Here is a 16,711-nt window from a genome sequence, read left to right as displayed (position 1 = left end):
TCCCGGACCCCCGGGGGCGGGGGGCCAGGCGGGGCACCCGGCGGCGGCCTGGCCCGAAGGAGGGACCTCCCCGCTGGGCCCGGGGCCCCGGCCCTCGGCGGCGCCCGAGGCCGGAACAATAGCGCGCGCGGGCGGGGCGGGGGCGGGGGCGGGGCGCTCCGCCGGGCGCCGCCCCCGGCCCGCCCCCCGCGCTCGCACACCCGCTCGCACACTGGCTCCCACCCGCCGCCCGCCCAGGCACTGCCCGCGGGAGCCGCCGCCGCCGCCGCGCCCGCCATGGACGTCCGCCTGTACCCCTCGGCGCCCGCGGTGGGCGCGCGGCCCGGGGCCGAGCCGGCCGGCCTGGCGCACCTGGACTATTACCACTGCGGCAAGGTAGGCGGGGGCCGGGTGGGGGCCCAGGCGGGCGGGGCCTGCCCGCGCCTTCGGACCCCGCGCCGGCGCCCGAGCGTCCCGAGCTGGAGCGCGGGGCAGGAGTCACCCGGCGGCTCGGGACGCGGGCACTCTCGGGGACACGCGGGGCGAGATGCCGGCGGTGCCAGTGCGCGGGGACACGCACACATCAGCCCCGCCGACGGGCACATGCCACTAACACCGATACCCTCGCGGTGACGCTCACGCCCTGAGTTGTTCGGATCACAGGCAGAAGTCACTCCGACAGTCACTCACCCGATGACACAGTGACACACACTCACCACGTCCCCCTGAGAGCCTCACATTCATTCACAAGCTGACACACAGTGACCCACCGTCACACACAGACAGCCATACGCCTACTTGCACTGTCTGACCGTCCCACACAAGTCACCCTGACAGTCATTTATGCACAATGACATGCAGTCACTCGCCCACGCACTGTCACACCGCCACATACAAGTCACCCATTTACACACCACGATGCCACACACCCCGTTACATGCCCCCATCCGCTATCAAACCCAGTCACAACTGGGGACAGTCACACAAAGAAGTCGTTCCGACAGTCACAGCCTCGCACTCACAGTGACTCACACAGGCGCACAGTGTCGCACACAGCCACCCCATGGACGGTGAACCTCAGACGCACTAATCGCCCTGACGGTCACACAGTCACACCCAGGGGCAGCCGCAGCCTCCGCACTGCCCTCCCCCCCTCGGTCATCCACACTCGCGCGTCGGGGTTTTTAACTTCTCGGCGCAGCCACGCACTAATGGGGACGTTTACTAATTGGCCGTCACTGCCCGGCGGGGCCTCGGATCCCGAGTTGGTGACGGCCAATCGAGGCCTGTCTCCTCCCGGGAACGGTGAGCGGGCGTCCCTCCAGGCTGGGGCTGCAGTGAGGGACACCCCCGCTTTTTCCGAGATCGCCGCCCCCACCGCCAGCCGGGTTCCCGCCGCGCCGCGCCGGGCGCGCTGGGAGCGCGAGTGCCTGGAACCCGGACAGGGGGCGTCCGCCCCGGCTCCCCGCGCCGAGCCCAGCCCGGGACGGTTAGGTGCAGCGCGCCGTCCGCGTCTGTTTTCTCGCCCGGGAGGGAACTTTCAAACTTAGTTGGGAAGCCAGACGGTCCGTGCGTCCACGGTCGGTGCGTCGGTCCAGGGCCGGCGGGAGCCGAGCGCGGCTTTTCGTCACTCGGAGCCCGGATTGAACGGCGCGCGTGGGTTTCCCGCGGCCCTGGCGCAGACGCGCGGGCTCGGTGGCGCTGCGTGGTGAGTGCGCGTCGGAGGTTAGATGGGCGGCCCTCCCAGGGTCTCAGCCCCACCCCGCAGGCTTTTTGCTTAGCCCCTTGCTGCCGGGATGCTGCGAGAAGAGGGCGTCCCCGCGAAGGCGGGGCCTCCCAACCTGGGCCTCGATGAGTGCGTCCTCAGGCCCTGGGGAGAGGCTTCTGGAGTCGGGGGGCAAAGCCCTCCGCAGTTCGCCCGGGGCGGGGGAGTGGGGTCCGGAGCCACCAGGGCTTGGGGCAGCGTGGGGGCCGGGGTGGGCGGCAAGTGAGGCCTCGCGGAGGGTGGGGGTGATTATCTTTTGTCCAGTGACCGGCAAAGTTAGAAGCCGAGGAGGGGGATGGTGTCCTCAAGAGAAGGCCGGTTCTTGGGCTGCTTCCAGTCTGATGGAGGGAGAATTGATTAAAAGTAGCAAGTGGAGGCTTCAGGGAGGAGAAGAAGGTTGGGTGTGGGGGCAGCTGGTCTGTCTTCTGCCCTTGGCTTTGTTGTTTTTTAAAATATGAAGTTGGCAAGGTTCCAGCCTCTGGTTTAGGGGCATGGTTGGGGATTGGGGATCTCTGCCTCAAAGTCTGGGTAGGTGCGTGCCCCTTAGCCCGGAGTCTTCCTGTTGGAGGTGGTGTTTCTGTAAGCCCCGCCAGAACAGGGCATCCCATGTGGGGCCTTTGGGAGGCGGCCCTCAGAGGAGGCCCCTGCTTTATTCTGATGCTCTATAAAGCTCTGACTCAGCACTAAGAACCGGTGTGAGACCTGGGCGGGGACGGAACCGCGCAGGGAATGAGAAGCGTTGATTCTGGTTTCTGTCTGTGGTCTAGACCCCTGCCCTAGAGCCGAGGGTGTGTCCAGGTGGAGGAGGGTGGCAGATGGGCCACCAGGGTAGGTAAAAGAAAGGTTTGACCTTGCACTTGGATGTGAGACCTGCTGGTCAGTCCTTCAGGCTTGTGGCAGCATGAGGCAGGGGAAGTTGCTTGGCTCAGCTAGGGGTGGGTGGGAGGCCTGTTGGTAGCAGTTTCCAGGTGGGCAGTTGTCTTCAGCGATGGTGGTTATGGGGTGGGTATGTCGTGACCTGAAGCTGATGGTGAGAGATTGGGGAGGGAAATGCCCAGGCTCCATCCTTACTGCTGGTCACTATCAGGACTGGAGTGGAAACTGAGGCCCAAGGTGCCGCCATGACCACACTTGGGGCCTATAGACTGGGCTGCAGAACCAGGACACAGCCTCCACACTGGGGGCTTGGTCCCTGGAGTCCAGACAAGAGGCTTGTCTTCACAGGGACCCAGGCCTGAGAAACACGAGGGCAAGCGTTTGCCAAAGTGATGCCAGACAACCTCGGGGCAGTTGACCTGGAAGGGCCCTTGGCGACCGTTCCCTTAGTGACTGTCCCCTTAGCAATGCCCTACACAGAGACTCTAGCCTCTCTAAACCGAAGTCACGAGCAGTGGCTGTTCTTTTGGTATCTTTTGTTTGAGAAAATATACAATGACAAAAAGCTGCAGTGGTTTCGTTTTTGCTTTGAAATAGATGTGTATTTTATTAATCACCATAATATTTGCGTTTGAAAAATAGCTTACCAGAGATGAGGCAAGCACATTGCTTATTTCGTGTAATAACAGTACCTGATGAGCATAGGGGCTTGTGGCCCCAGGCTGGGAACCATGGATCCCCTCCTTCTTCCTTGCTTCACAGAAGGAGAAACTGAGTCATGGAGTAGTGTACTCACAGGTAATAGAGCAAGCAAGGAGCAGAGTTGAGGCCTGAACCCAAGTTTCTTGACTCCTAGCTTGACAGAGATCTGGCCTCCCCACAAGTCTCTGTCGTGGTTTGGGGGTTAGGAGCTGTCACATCCTTCCTAGGGTAACTATGACTTCCCTTCATTCGGATTTTGGCAAGGCACTTTACCAGGCTGGGGGCCTTGCCTGGGGCTCCCCACTCAACCATGGCAGACTACTGTAAACTGGCCATGGAACTGGGCAAACCTGCCTTCAAATCTCCAGCTGTGGCTTTTTGACCTAGGGCAAATGATTTTTAGCTCATTTTTTAACTGAGATATGATATACATACAATAAAATGCAAATTTTAAGTGTACAGTTCCATGAATTTTGGTGGTAACCACCATCCCAATCCAGATATAGAACATTTCCATCATCCCAGAAAGTTCCCTCATGCTGTTTTCCAGTCAACATCCTCCATCCCCGCCCCTAGAAGAAACTACTTAGCTGATTTCTATTATCAATGCTTTGTTTAAGTTCAATTGAAGTGTACTAATTATATTTAAGTTCTAGAAGTTCATATGCAGCATATATATTTTTGTGTCTGGCTCCCTTTTGCTCAATGTCATGTCCTTAAATTTCATCCGTATTGCATATATCTGTAGTTTGTTCCATTTTGTTGCTAAGTAATATTACATTGTATGAATATAGCACAATTGGTTTATCTGTTCACCTGCCGATGGACATTTGGGTTTGTTTCCAGGTTGGGGATATTACAAATAAAGCTGCTGTGAACATTCTTATACAAGTCGTTTTGCGGGTAGACAAATTATTTAAAGGCTCAAATATCTTTGAGCCTTGGCGTCCTCTTGAGGACAACACTGCCTCCCTCTGGGGTTCGGGAGGCTAGGACAGTTCTTAGCACATACCAGCTACTAATTAGATAACCACAGTATCAACCACCTGGGACCTATTCCAGTAAGAGGTTTGGCATCTTTGTGTTCCAAGCCTCCTTCATCACTGGTCTAAATATCTTCAAGGCCAACCTGGGTACCACTTTCCCCTTGCAGTGGTCTATGGCCAGCAACCTTCCCTCTCCCTCCAGGCTCCCCCAAGAACTGGTACGGCATGGGCGGCAGCATGTTCTGCCATCCATCATTCAATCAACAAACAGTTATTGAGCACCTGTTTGTGCTAGGCACTGTGCTGGGCACCTGGCGCTACAGCAGTGAATAAAAGTGACTCAAATTGCTGCCCTCTGGAGCTTATATATCAGCGTGGGGAATCATAAATATATGGCTGAAATATATAGTATCATGACTGATGGCAATACAACTATGGGGAAAAATGAAGCAAGGGAGAAGGTTAGTGGGAGCCAAGGCCAGGAGCTGGTTTGCAATTTTAAGTATGGAGGTTGGGAAAGGCCGTGTGGTCTAGACCATGTTTCTCAAACTGATGTACACATTAAGAATCACCTGGCGGGCCGGCCCGGTGGCTTAGCGGTTAAGTGCACATGCTCTACTACTGGCGGCCCGGGTTCGGATCCCGGGCGCGCACCAACGCACCGCTTCTCCGGCCATGCTGAGGCCGCGTCCCACATACAGCAACTAGAAGGATGTGCAACTATGACATACAACTATCTACTGGGGCTTTGGGGGGGAAAAAAAAGGAGGATGATTGGCAATAGATGTTAGCTCAGAGCCAGTCTTCCTCAGCAAAAAAAAAAAAAAAAAAGAATCACCTGGCAAGATTTTAAAAACAGATTCCTGGGCTCCATCCCAAGAGAGTCTGACTCAGTCGTCTGGGTTGGGGCCCTGAGAATTTGCATCTCTAACGAGCTACCAGGTGATGCTGCTCCTGGTCCAGCGACCACACTTTGTGTAGCAGTGGTTTGGTTGTTTGTATACAGGTTTTTGTGGGCTCCAGCAGGCAGGAAGCATGCCCAGCACCTGGCACAGTGCCTGACCCATAATTACTCAGGAAATACACGCTGGTGGGTGATGATTCTGCCCACACAGCTCTGGGCACAGCATATGGTACCTGGATGCGGATCTAGACAAGCTTGGTCAATGAATGACTGGAGTCTCCTTTTGACAAAAATCCATGAAATGGGAGTAGCTGTTCCCGCCTCACCAGACTTGAGATATATGAGGCCTGCTCAGCATCCCTGGTGGGTGAGGTCCCCACAGCTTCTTTTGCAGGGACACAGGTGGCTGTGGGTGGGTCCTGTGGAAGGAGCCCTGAGCTGAGTGAGCTCTGAGCTGAGATGGCTGGTCCTGGGGAACTCTGGTGGGATGCCTGCGTCTCTGTTAGCAAGCTCTTCTTTTTTTTTTTTTTTTTTAATCTTATTTATTTATTTATTATTCCCCCCAAAGCCCCAGTAGATAGTTGTATGTCATAGCTGCACATCCTTCTAGTTGCTGTATGTGGGACGCGGCCTCAGCATGGCCGGAGAAGCGGTGCTTTGGTGCGTGCCCGGGATCCGAACCCGGGCCGCCAGCAGCGGAGCGCGCGCAGTTAACTGCTAAGCCACGGGGCCGGCCCCAGCAAGCTCTTCTTTACTTTCATCTAAATGTGTTCTCTATGGTGCCTGCTCCAACCTGTCCTGAAGGCTCCTCTAGGACCACACATCTGTATCTTCTCTGGGCCTCTATTCTCCTCTGTGCAAAGAGAAAGTAAATCAGTGACCATTAGCCTAGTGAAATGAGAGTTGTGGTGTGGAAATATAGTGAAATAAAGGCTGGGAATGTCCTTCATAGCTGTAGAGTGTGGTGCACCTGGGAAGGATGAGGAGGATGATTTTTGAGGAGATGCGCCCTCCTGTGCTTCAGAGGGCAGAAACCACTGTATCTACCTTTCCTTTGTATTCCCAGAGCTTGCCTGACACATGGATGCTCAGCCAATATCTGCTGAATGAATGGATGAATGAGTGAATGAATTCAAGGCTGGCCTGTGGTCTCCTGTGGCTTGAGTAACTCAGCATCTGTTTGGCTCATATAATTTGAAGATTTTTGTGGTGAGCACTTCGAGTCCAGGGCAGGGCAGGGGTCCAGAGTCTTTTGGCTGACTTGACATTCCCAGAGGGCCTTCCCTAAGTGGGCCCAGAGGACAGAGCCCAGCACGGAGAGCAGCCAATGAGCTGAAGAGCAGCTCTGAGTCTCTGCACGCAGGACAAGGCCCCACGCCTTACCCCTTGTCCAAAGGATCCCCCTGTAGTGTGGCAGCCAGCCCCAGGTGATTCCATAGGGCCATCTGTTTTGTTTCTCTGATACACTAGAGCTGGTCTCAGGATACGAAGGCAGCGTAGATTCTGGCACCCGGCAGACCTGGGTTTGAATGCTGCCTTCACCATCGTCAGCGCAGGCAAGTTGTTTAACCTCCCTGGGCTTCAGTCTCTTCATCAGCAAAATGGGCATATGGACACCTCCCCCGTGGGGTGGCCTGCCAGGGGGGTTGGAGATCTGCATAGACAGCACTTGGCCCCAGCAGGAAATGCTTTCATTTCTCTTCACACAGAGCAGCACAATCGAAAGTTAAAATGGGAGAGGAACTTGGTTTCAGCAGGCGCTGCTTGAGGACTGGCCATCCGGCAGCTTAAGGGGAGGGGTCTTCGTAACATAGGACATTTCCAGGCTGTGGTCTCTGGATCTGATTTTCTGGGGCCTCCGTTTGAAGAGATCTCTTGTTGGAATGTTCAGAATTATGAATTGACAGGGAGCTGCTCGTTTCCTCCGTGTCTTTCTGTTTCCTTCTCGAATCTGTGTGGGAGGGAAGGTGGGTTTAGGAGGCAGAGGGGACTGGTTCAGATTGCAGCCGCACCATTCACGGGCAGGGCCTGGTGACCTTGTGCACATCATTTAACTGCACCAGGTCTCAGTTTTCTCATCTGTACAAGGGGACAGTAATGCCTTCCTCATATTATTGCTATGAAGCTGAGATTAAAGTAACAGATATGGAAGTTCTCTTTAATCTAGAACCGTGTTTCCCAAACTTGGCAATATAGACATTTTGGACCTGATAATTCCTCGTTGTTGGAGTTGTCTCCTGCATTGTAGGGCGTGTTGTAGCATCCCTGGCCTCTACCAGCTGGATGCCAGTAGCACCCCTTCCCTAGTCATGACAACCAAAAATGTCTCCAGACTGTGCCAGGTGTCCCCTGGGGTACAAAATCGCCCTTGTTTGAGAACCACTGATCTCGAAAGTGCAGTGCCAGTAAACTAGAAGATAATGGTGATGAGAGTGGCAGCGCTTTAGGGCTCGTGCTTTCTGTCCAGTATTTTAGTCCTGTGTCTCCCTGTCAGTAAATCCCATATCCACATGGTTGACAGTTGTGTTATTTACATGGACCAAAAACCTACGTAGTGATTTTTCAGTGTGGTTTGGGAACAGCAGTAAAAACATATGGTAAATGATTATTAACTTAATGAGTTGTGGTAAATTGTAATTTTATATCTTAGTGAAAAAATGTTGTATAACATGGGCTAATAAATTTTGATCAATTATCCTGATGCTTAAACTTGTACAGTAGTACAGTTGCTTACTAGAATGAGCAACAAGACTATGGTTTTTCAACATGTAATTACCTGTTTACTGCTGGGTTTCTCAGAGGTCCAGCAGGTTTCTATTGAGTGCCTACTGTGTGCTAGGGGATTCAGTCTTCAGTCCTGAAGACTCAGCGAGAAACTTTTCTTGACTAGATAAAAGACTGTGTGGATCTGTAATATATTGGCTTAAAATGTGGAGTCATGATTACATATAGCATTGTCTGAGGAAGTGACAGAGCCAGGAGTGTGGGAAGGTTTCACACACAGAGTCTTATAGGCAACACCAGGTAGGCTATGCTGTGTGTAGCGTGGTGGGAGGGTGTTCTAGGCAGAGGGAGCAGCCATGGCAGGGTGGCTTGGAGGGTGGTTTGAGGACACTGTCAGCTAAGGCAGGGAGGCCCGCCTGCAGGGGAGCTGGGACACCAGCAGAGGTCGTCATGAAGAGTGTCTCATCCTAGCTGGTTGGGTTTTGAGCAGAGGAGTGCCTTGGAGCCAGAGGTGTGGGGCAGAGTATGGAACATTTAATGTTGCTGGATCAGACCATTGTCAGTGGTCTCTTGGTCTTCTGCTGGTGGGAAAGTTCAATGACTTGTGTTTGATTCCTCCCAGTAGCCAGGGATGCTCTGCTTCTCAAACTTGAGTGCAGCAGAATCACCTGGATAGCACTTAAAACACAGATTGCTGGGCGCCACTCCCAGAAGTTCGGATTCAGTAGGTCTGGGGAGGGGCTGACAATGTGCACTGCTGACAAGTTGATGATGCTGATGATGCTGGTCTGGGAAGCACACCTTGAGAAAGGCTCTAGACTAGAATGTGGGAGGATTTTTCTGCCCGGCCTAGGACAACAGGGATGTATTGCTGGCTTGGGGCATGTAGCCTTGGCTTGGACACGATCAGGTGTCCCAGAGTCTCCTGCCTTCTTCTGCCCCCTGTAGGTCACGTGGAGAGTCTCCTTCACCTTGGAGAATGTCTTACATTGGGTTCCCTGAAAACAGACTCTGAGATGGAGAGTTGCTTGTGAAAGATTTTTTGGGGGGAAGTTCTCAGGAGGTTCACCTGTAAGGAGGTGAGGGAAGCATGGTTGGGTAGAGGGAGAAGTTGGCCTGGAACATGGTTACTGATGAAAGCCATCCCATAGGGAGCTCTGGAGCTGGGCTGGCTCTTCAGAGTTGTTCTAAATGGAGGCTGGGTGGCTGCCCATGCCTTTGATTCTTGCTTCATCCAGTCATTGGCTATAGGCAGTCCCCCTGGGTGAGTAGTTCCCTGTGGCAGAGAGCAGTTCCCAGTGGGGGATACAGCTGAGAGCCCAGAAACTGATATTCCCAGCAGTTGGGGGATGAATGCATACAAAGGGGAGCAACACAGTGTCCATTTCAGGGAGATGCATCTTGAGGAGAAAACTCACCTTTCTCTTGGTTCCCAGGAAATCAAGGGCCAGCATGTTGATGATTTTTAGCAACTTTCAGTCAATTGCTGAAGATTCTTCTTTATCTCATGACGTGAGTGAGAGCTACAGGATAGCTGCTTCTTAGGTCCAATGGAGTGGGAAAAAATTATAATTAATGGAATTTTCTGGGGCCCCAGGAGATTCTCTTACACATTCCAGGGTAGGATTCTCGAGTTCTTGCGCTGAGATGTCACACAGTTTGCTGTGTAGTGGGTAAGACTCCAGATTGATTTCTGAGGAGCTTCTGGGCCACGCCTAACGGAGTCACGTCTGGGCGGGGGACCATGGCTTTCATGAAGTCTTGAGCTGGAGTCTTGTCATGTTCTTCAACAAGAACCTCTTGCCCTGCCCCCGCCTCCATGTGGGTGTGTCCGTGGCCCTTTCTTCACTGTTCTTTTCACCTTCTCTGAGCTGCCAGGAGGCTCAGAGAAGTGAATGGGTCACTTGTAGCCATAACATAGGATAACATGGCATGTCTTTTCTCATTAACTCACTCCTGATTTCATTTCACTTTCCTATCATTTTCCCCCTTTATCTTGAGTCTCGCTATTCTTTTTTAAAAAATTGTTTTTGTTCTTTGTAAAATACACACAAATATATTAGAATATAAAGGAAAAAAGTGAAGTCCCTTCTCATTCTCTTTCCCTTCCCCCACTGCCCTCTCAGCCCTTCTCCCTGGGGCTAACCCCTGAGGGGGGTTTGGTGGGTGTACTTCCAGTCATAACCATTCTTCAGTTTAACACTTCTAATAAGTTTATTTTTTCTATTTCTGTAATCGCTTTTTCATTTCCCAGAATTCTGTCTTGTTTCTTGATTGATCTTATATCACAGTAGCCTGTATTTTTTATGGATATGTGAATATCTTGAATCTTTTTGAAGATGATAATTCAATTTAAAAAAAATTATCTTCTATTTCCTGAAAACTCAGTTTTCTTGGTGGTTGGTTCTTCTGTTCACTTTGAGGTCTCTCTTTTATGCTGGTATTTTCTACAAATGCCTGGTGATTCTTGGTTGACATTTATTTGTAAACAGGGTCCAGATTGATGTGTTCTGTAGTTGTGAGTTTCCTCAACGCCTGTGAAAGCCACGATTGTGTGGGTAGGCAATGCGAATGTTAATTTTAAGTGCCCTGGGTGTGACATGTAGGTGGACACTCGAAGCCGGGTACTTCTGTTAGAGCGTGGGACAAGCTCATTTGAGGTTGCGGGCATCTGTTGTTCATGGAGGTCAGTAGTTACCCCGGGGCACTGGTATACTTTGGTTTTCCTGCTCTGTGCCCATTGAGGGGGGCATCCCAGAGGTCCAGTCACCTCCCCTGCCCAGGGCTTCCTGCTGCCTCTCTCTTGGGATGTTCTGGGGTTCAGTTAGGAAAACAGCTTCTCCAGAGGTCTTGTGTTGGTGTGCTGGTTCCTTAGAGCTGATCGGTTTCATTGCCAGTCTGTCTCTTTGACTTCTTACTTTCCAGCACTCTCTCAGTGTGTCTGATTCCCAGCTCTTTCTTGTTTTTTTGTGGGCTCTCATGGAGTTATTCCATTGTCATCTATCTATCCATCTGAATTATGAGTATATACATGTGTATATGAATTATGAATGTAGGTATATGTATGTGTGTATATCTCCTCTTTATTTTGTCATTCTAGTGGGGTTTAGAAGAGAGGAGAGGTAAAAAGTGTGTACTCTCCCTGCCATCTTGAACAAAAAGTCCCCTCTCACTGATTTTTATTTTGAAATTTTGTGCTATGTTTTGGAGAAAAGTGCAGTAGAAATAAGCACAGATTATTCCCTGGACACTTACCACATCTCAGGTTCATTCACTCATATCCCCTCATTAAGTCTCCATAAGAACTATGCTAGGCACATGTGTCCCCATTTTGTAGGTGAGAAAACTGAGGTCTTGAATAGGTAAGTTTCCAAAGGCGGCAGAGGCATTGGTTGGCAGAGCAGGGGTTCACCTGTGCTCTCCTTGCTCCTGTCTTGCAGCCTGCACTGTGCCAGCTGGAGCTCCCGGCCTCTACAGGGATGGAAGAGTGGATCAGCTGGCCCCTTGTTTTTACTGTCGATGCATTGGCTCTTCTGGGGGGCCAGGGATTTCCCAGCTGGGCCTCCTGCCTCGGTTTTCAACTTCAAACATCATTTGCTAATAGAATGCCTTCACATTACAGCTAATTAAAACGTGCTTATCTCCAAGTTTGGCCTAATTTGCAGGAATGATTTAGAAACTTGTTGGAAACGAATCCAACTCAGTAGTATAACCTAGGGTCAATTTCATGCATAAATTTTATTGTTCCATTGTGCCCTGTTTTAACTTGAACTGAACTTGATAATGTGGAAGATGGACCCTGGGCCTTTTCGTGCTCGTTTATTCTGCAAATATTTACTGAGTGCCTATTGGGTGCTATCTATATTATTTAAAGGGGCCCCTCCACCCCACCCCTCATGCTTTCTCTGTTCTATGCGTCCACTTGAGCTGTAAGTTAATTTTTATGCAAAACCAAATAGTGGATTCAAATATGACTTTGAGTTTGATGGAAGTGCCTGGGTTCATATCCTGGCACTTACAAGCTGTGTGACTTTGGACCTGCCACTTAGCCTCTCTGAGCCTCAGTTTCCTTACATAACCACACTTGCAACTCAGGTTTGTGGTGAGGCCTCTGGGAGATCAAGTCAGTCATCTCCCTCATCCCTGCTGCCAGGTGCTGTGCGGGTCATCTTGGCCCTCTGTAGGACCGTGAGCATAGGCTCATCCCAGCTATTATGTATTTTATAAATGATAGAGTCTAGGGAGCTTTCCAGTTCAGAACAGTGTAGTGATGGTCCTGGTTGGAACCATCTCCTTTCTCTCCTGTATCAGTTCCCTCTTTCTCATTGCAGCTCCCACAGGGACTCTTTAAGGTTCAATTAAACATGCAGACTCACAAGACTCACACAGGCGATACTTGGTACCTGTCTCCTCGAAGGAGTTGGGACAGGAACCACCGCCTGCCAGGGGGGCACGTGATCTGCTCCTCTTCCACAGGGGCACTTCTTGCGGCAGTGTCTGCACTTGTCCACGGAGGTGGCCAGGAGCTCTTCTCTTTGCCAGCCCCCCACCCCCCAATTTTAGTTCAGGTGCAAGAGAATGAGACCTACAATGGGTGGGTTTGGAAGCCACCCAGGCTTGGAAGACTTATTCCCCAAAGGACCCATATTTTTGTAACAGTTCCCTAGTCTTCACTTCAAGGGTCGTGTCCATTATGAGAGTCACTGCATTCAGGAAAACCCAAAGTATGGCTTCTTTATCAGATATTTATAATTTATAGTCCCTCCAGTCCAGATGCAACTTTCCAATCAGAGGTGATTTTGACCATAAGCAGAGTTGCCTGGTAACATAGTTAACATCCTACCTTCATCTGGTTTCCAGGGGAGCTATGCTAGACAATTAACAAAGGTGAAATTCTTTTGCAAAAGAGAAAAGGGTTTGGTTAACCCTTTACTCACATTCATCATCCTATGTTCCCCTAAGGGGTAGTGCTTTTTGGCATTTCTTTGGGAGGGATGAATGAAGCCTTCAGTATGTTTTGTAATGTATTTCATGCTGTGTACATTTTTTTGATTGATCTGTATAAGACACTCACAAACTCTGGTCAAGAGATATGCTTTGGAGTCATATCAGCCTGGGATCAAATTCTTGCTTTGTAACTTACTAAGAGTTAATTCATTTATTCATTCATTTGTTCAGCCATGCAAAGAACATTCACTGCCTGCTGTATGCAGGGCTTTGTGGTAGGTGCCAGGCATGAACAGGTGATTAGGACCTGGTTTTCCCCTTGAGGAGCCATAGTCTTATTAGAGAGAAAGCAAAAATACACAATTCCAAAGGGGTGTGGGGCCACCAGGCCAGGCTGGGAGTAGACTGGGAAGGCTTCTCAGAGGAGGGGACACCTGGCCTGTGCTTGAAGGTGAATTGGCCAAGTGAAGAAGATAGAGAAAAGCATTCCAAGGTAGAAGGAACAGCATGTGCAAAGGCATAGGAGGGGATGAGAGTATCAAGAGATGAGGCTGGAGTGGGAAAGCTACCTAATATCTCTGGGCCTCAGTTTCCTCATCTACGAAATGGGATTAACAGTGCTTACCTGTTTATGAAATTAAATGAGCTAATAACACATGTTTAAGCACCTGGAATAGTTCATTTTAATTCCCTTTCCAAATCTGTCTGTGAATGCCTAAGAGCCAGGCTTTGATTTTAAATGAGACAGGAGGAAAAAAAAAATACTGAAGGGGCTGGCCACCCACCTGTACAGCGGCAGCATTTCCTCCAGCTGCGCTTCTGTTAGTCGTCTCACCTGTCCTGTGGACGGAGCACTGAATGTTTGCACGCTGTCATAGATTGTCTTACAGTATCGGTGAAGCACATAATTGTTTCTTCCTAATGGCTCGATGTTAACAATAAGCCATGACCCCGTGGAGGCGTTCTCTGGGACAGTTTTCCATCTGCTGACAGCCATGCGTCTGTCTGATGCCTTGTCAACACGTCTTGTCAATTGCTGCATTGTCTTCCTTTTCTGGAAAGTGGCCACCTCCCACATACCAGCTGGGGATGCTTAGCTCTTGGGGACGTTTACTATCCACTGAGCACAAGCCACACATCAGGATGAGCCGAGGAGCCATCCTGGCCATGATCAAGATCTTTCTGATGCATAAATCGGATCCTGTCATTTCTCTGTGCAAAACTGCTCAATGGCTCTCTGCGGTGGCTTGGTGAACTCTTACCAACCTGTCACACCTCTGCTTAAAACCTTCCAGTGGCTTCCCCTGATGTGTAGTTAGCATCAAATGCCCTTTTTGGCCCATAAATCCTGGTGTAACGTAGCCCCTGCCTGCTTTTCCAGCCTCACTCCCCTCCTGGCTGCTCTGTCTCAGGCACCAGGCTTCGTGCTGGGGACACGGAGGTGAGCAAAGCCAGCCTCCCCGATGTTGACTCCATTCTAGCCACCCTGGCCTTCCTGCTGTTTCCCAGACACTCTCCCGGCCCCCGCCCCAATGCTTTTTTTGCTTGAGGGCTTTGCACATGCCTGGAATGTTCTTGCTTTCATTCTTCATGTGGCTGGCTCCTGCTCACCCTTGAGGTCTCGGCTTTATCCTCTCCTTCTCAAAGACTCTGACCCCCTAATCTGTGCAGTTACCCTGTTACTCTCTATCACAGCCTCTAGCGTATGTCTTTCTCCATTGCGTGGTATATCTGGGAGCTTGCTTGAGTGTCTCTTCTACCTTGAGGACAGTGAGCTTTCAAACCCCTGGGGTCATGTGTGTTTTCTTCACCACTGAGTCCCCAGCACCTCAGCACGGTGTCTGCTGTGTAGTAGGTGCTCAATAAAACGTTGTTGAAAGAATGAATGAATCAGTGTGGCGGTTATATTTTCCAGAGATGGCCACCATAACATATCCCAGACTGTGCTTCCAAGAATAATTCACTCACCCTCTCTGAGCCTCACTTGTCTAATTCGTACATTGTTGCTGGGAGGATTAAACACATAAAGGAGACAGACACAGTGTCTGGGGCCAGCAAGTGTTAATAAATGTGAATTCCCATTGTAGCAACATGCCAGCCTCACCTCCAGCCGAGCCGAGGAAGAAAGTTGAAATGGGAGTCAAGAGGGTTGATGTTTGAAATCCTTATGGTTTTTAATCAGTGCTTGACTCTCTGGGGCGAGGGCTGGCAGACCTTAGCCCCCTGTTTTGTCCACTTCCCGCCTCCCTGTGGATGGTGACCTTGCCATTTTCAGAAGGGAGGCGTGACTCCCAGTTGCTTGGGTTGGGGTATCTGGGGCACAGACGGCCTGGCCTTCGGAGATAACGAAATCTCTCTCCAGCCCATGGAAATACTTCTGCTGAGTGAGCAGGACTTCTTGGTGACTTCTCTCCTAATGTTATCACCCTTTCTTTTTGTTAAACTGTAATTTATGAAGACCACGTTACCTGCCAAAAAGTTTAGGAAATGGGGGGAAATCGCCAGCTACTAGCTCCCCATGCAGACTAGAGAACAGTGTTTATTTGGACACTTTCCTTTCTTAATATTCAGTCCTGCAAACTGCTCCACCCCAGCCTGGGCCCTGAGAAATCCCTTACCCATCTTTCTCTTTTCCCTTTTCACAATGTATAATTTACCTATTCATTATGTTTATAGTTTATGTCCCACCCCCACCACTAGACTGTCGGCTTCACAAGAGCGGGGCTCTCTACTTTTGGCTCATAGATGTATCCATCAGAGCACCTCTAACTGCTGTGCCTCTGGTTTTGGCATGCCCCACCTCCTTGGCAAACTCCTGCATACATAAGTTTCTGCTCAAGTTCCACCCCCTCCTGGAGGCCATCACTGCTGTCCTCTGAGCTGCCGTCCTTGCCCCTCCAGCTCCTGGAACACCATGGGCTCCCTGAGAGCTGGGGTGCTCTCTGTCCCCAGGAGACGGGGCCTCGAAGGCCGTGTCCAGGAGCTTGGACGTTGTCTCAAGGGCGGTGAGAGTTGAGGTGTGTTGCATTTTAGAAGAATCTTTGTCTTACGGGGAAAGCATTGGACTGGGCAAGAGTGGGTGCAAGGGGACAGTTGGGAGGTGATTACTATGGTTTAGGAGAGAACTGATGATGGCTTGGGGCTGTACTATCCAGTATGGTAGCCACTAGCCACACGTGGCTATTTAAATTTAAAATCAAATCAAGTCAAATTTAGTTCCTCAGTCACATTAGCCATGTTTCAAGTGCACTATAGCCACTAGGGTAGCCCCTGTTGGGCAGTGCAGATATAGAACGTTCCCATCATTGCAGAAAGTTCTGTTTGACCACTCCGGCTTGGACTGCAGTGGTCGGGTGGGAGTGGAGAGAAGTGGAGAGTGTGGCAGATATTAACAGGTAGAATGATGAGATTTGGGGATGGGTTGGATGTGGGATGTGATAGAGAGATGACTCCTGGGTCAAAAGGAGAGAGCGTGTTTATGGCTGTTGATTCAGGTTGTCATGCCGTTTTCCAAAGGGTCATCCATGTTCATCAACAGCATGAGAAAGCACCCATTTTATTGCACCCTCCTGGCACGGCTTATTATCTTTTGAAAAACTTTCAATTGTATATATACCTCTTGCCAAATCTGCCTTCACTTAGGGTCAACATGTGGACCATGAGGTCTTTGTGATCAGGGAATTACATGTATATTAATGCAGATTTCAATAAAAAGAGTTATGTTTGCCATTGTGGTACTGTCTGATGCTGTTTAAATGCCTTTGGTAATATCTTCAATCAGACGGCAAATAGAAAAGAGGAAAGTTAGTAATAAAAAATGAATTAGGG

The 16,711-nt window shown here is 50.5% G+C and overlaps 1 protein-coding gene across 1 annotated transcript in view; it reads left to right on the top strand.

Moving 5' to 3' along the window:
* Positions 1-276: 276 nt before the first annotated feature.
* TOX2 (TOX high mobility group box family member 2) overlaps positions 277-16,711 on the top strand; it is a 140,194-nt gene continuing 123,759 nt past the window's right edge. Inside the window, exon 1 of the mRNA XM_058562664.1 lies at positions 277-375. Within this exon, the coding sequence (XP_058418647.1) occupies positions 277-375 (99 nt within the window). The remainder of the gene's footprint in view (positions 376-16,711) is intronic.

This window comes from Diceros bicornis, chromosome 19 (assembly GCF_020826845.1).
Source record: "Diceros bicornis minor isolate mBicDic1 chromosome 19, mDicBic1.mat.cur, whole genome shotgun sequence".
NCBI lineage: Eukaryota > Metazoa > Chordata > Mammalia > Perissodactyla > Rhinocerotidae > Diceros > Diceros bicornis.
The sequence above is the reverse complement of the archived record's forward strand: the minus strand, read 5'-3'. Positions and strand labels throughout refer to the sequence as shown.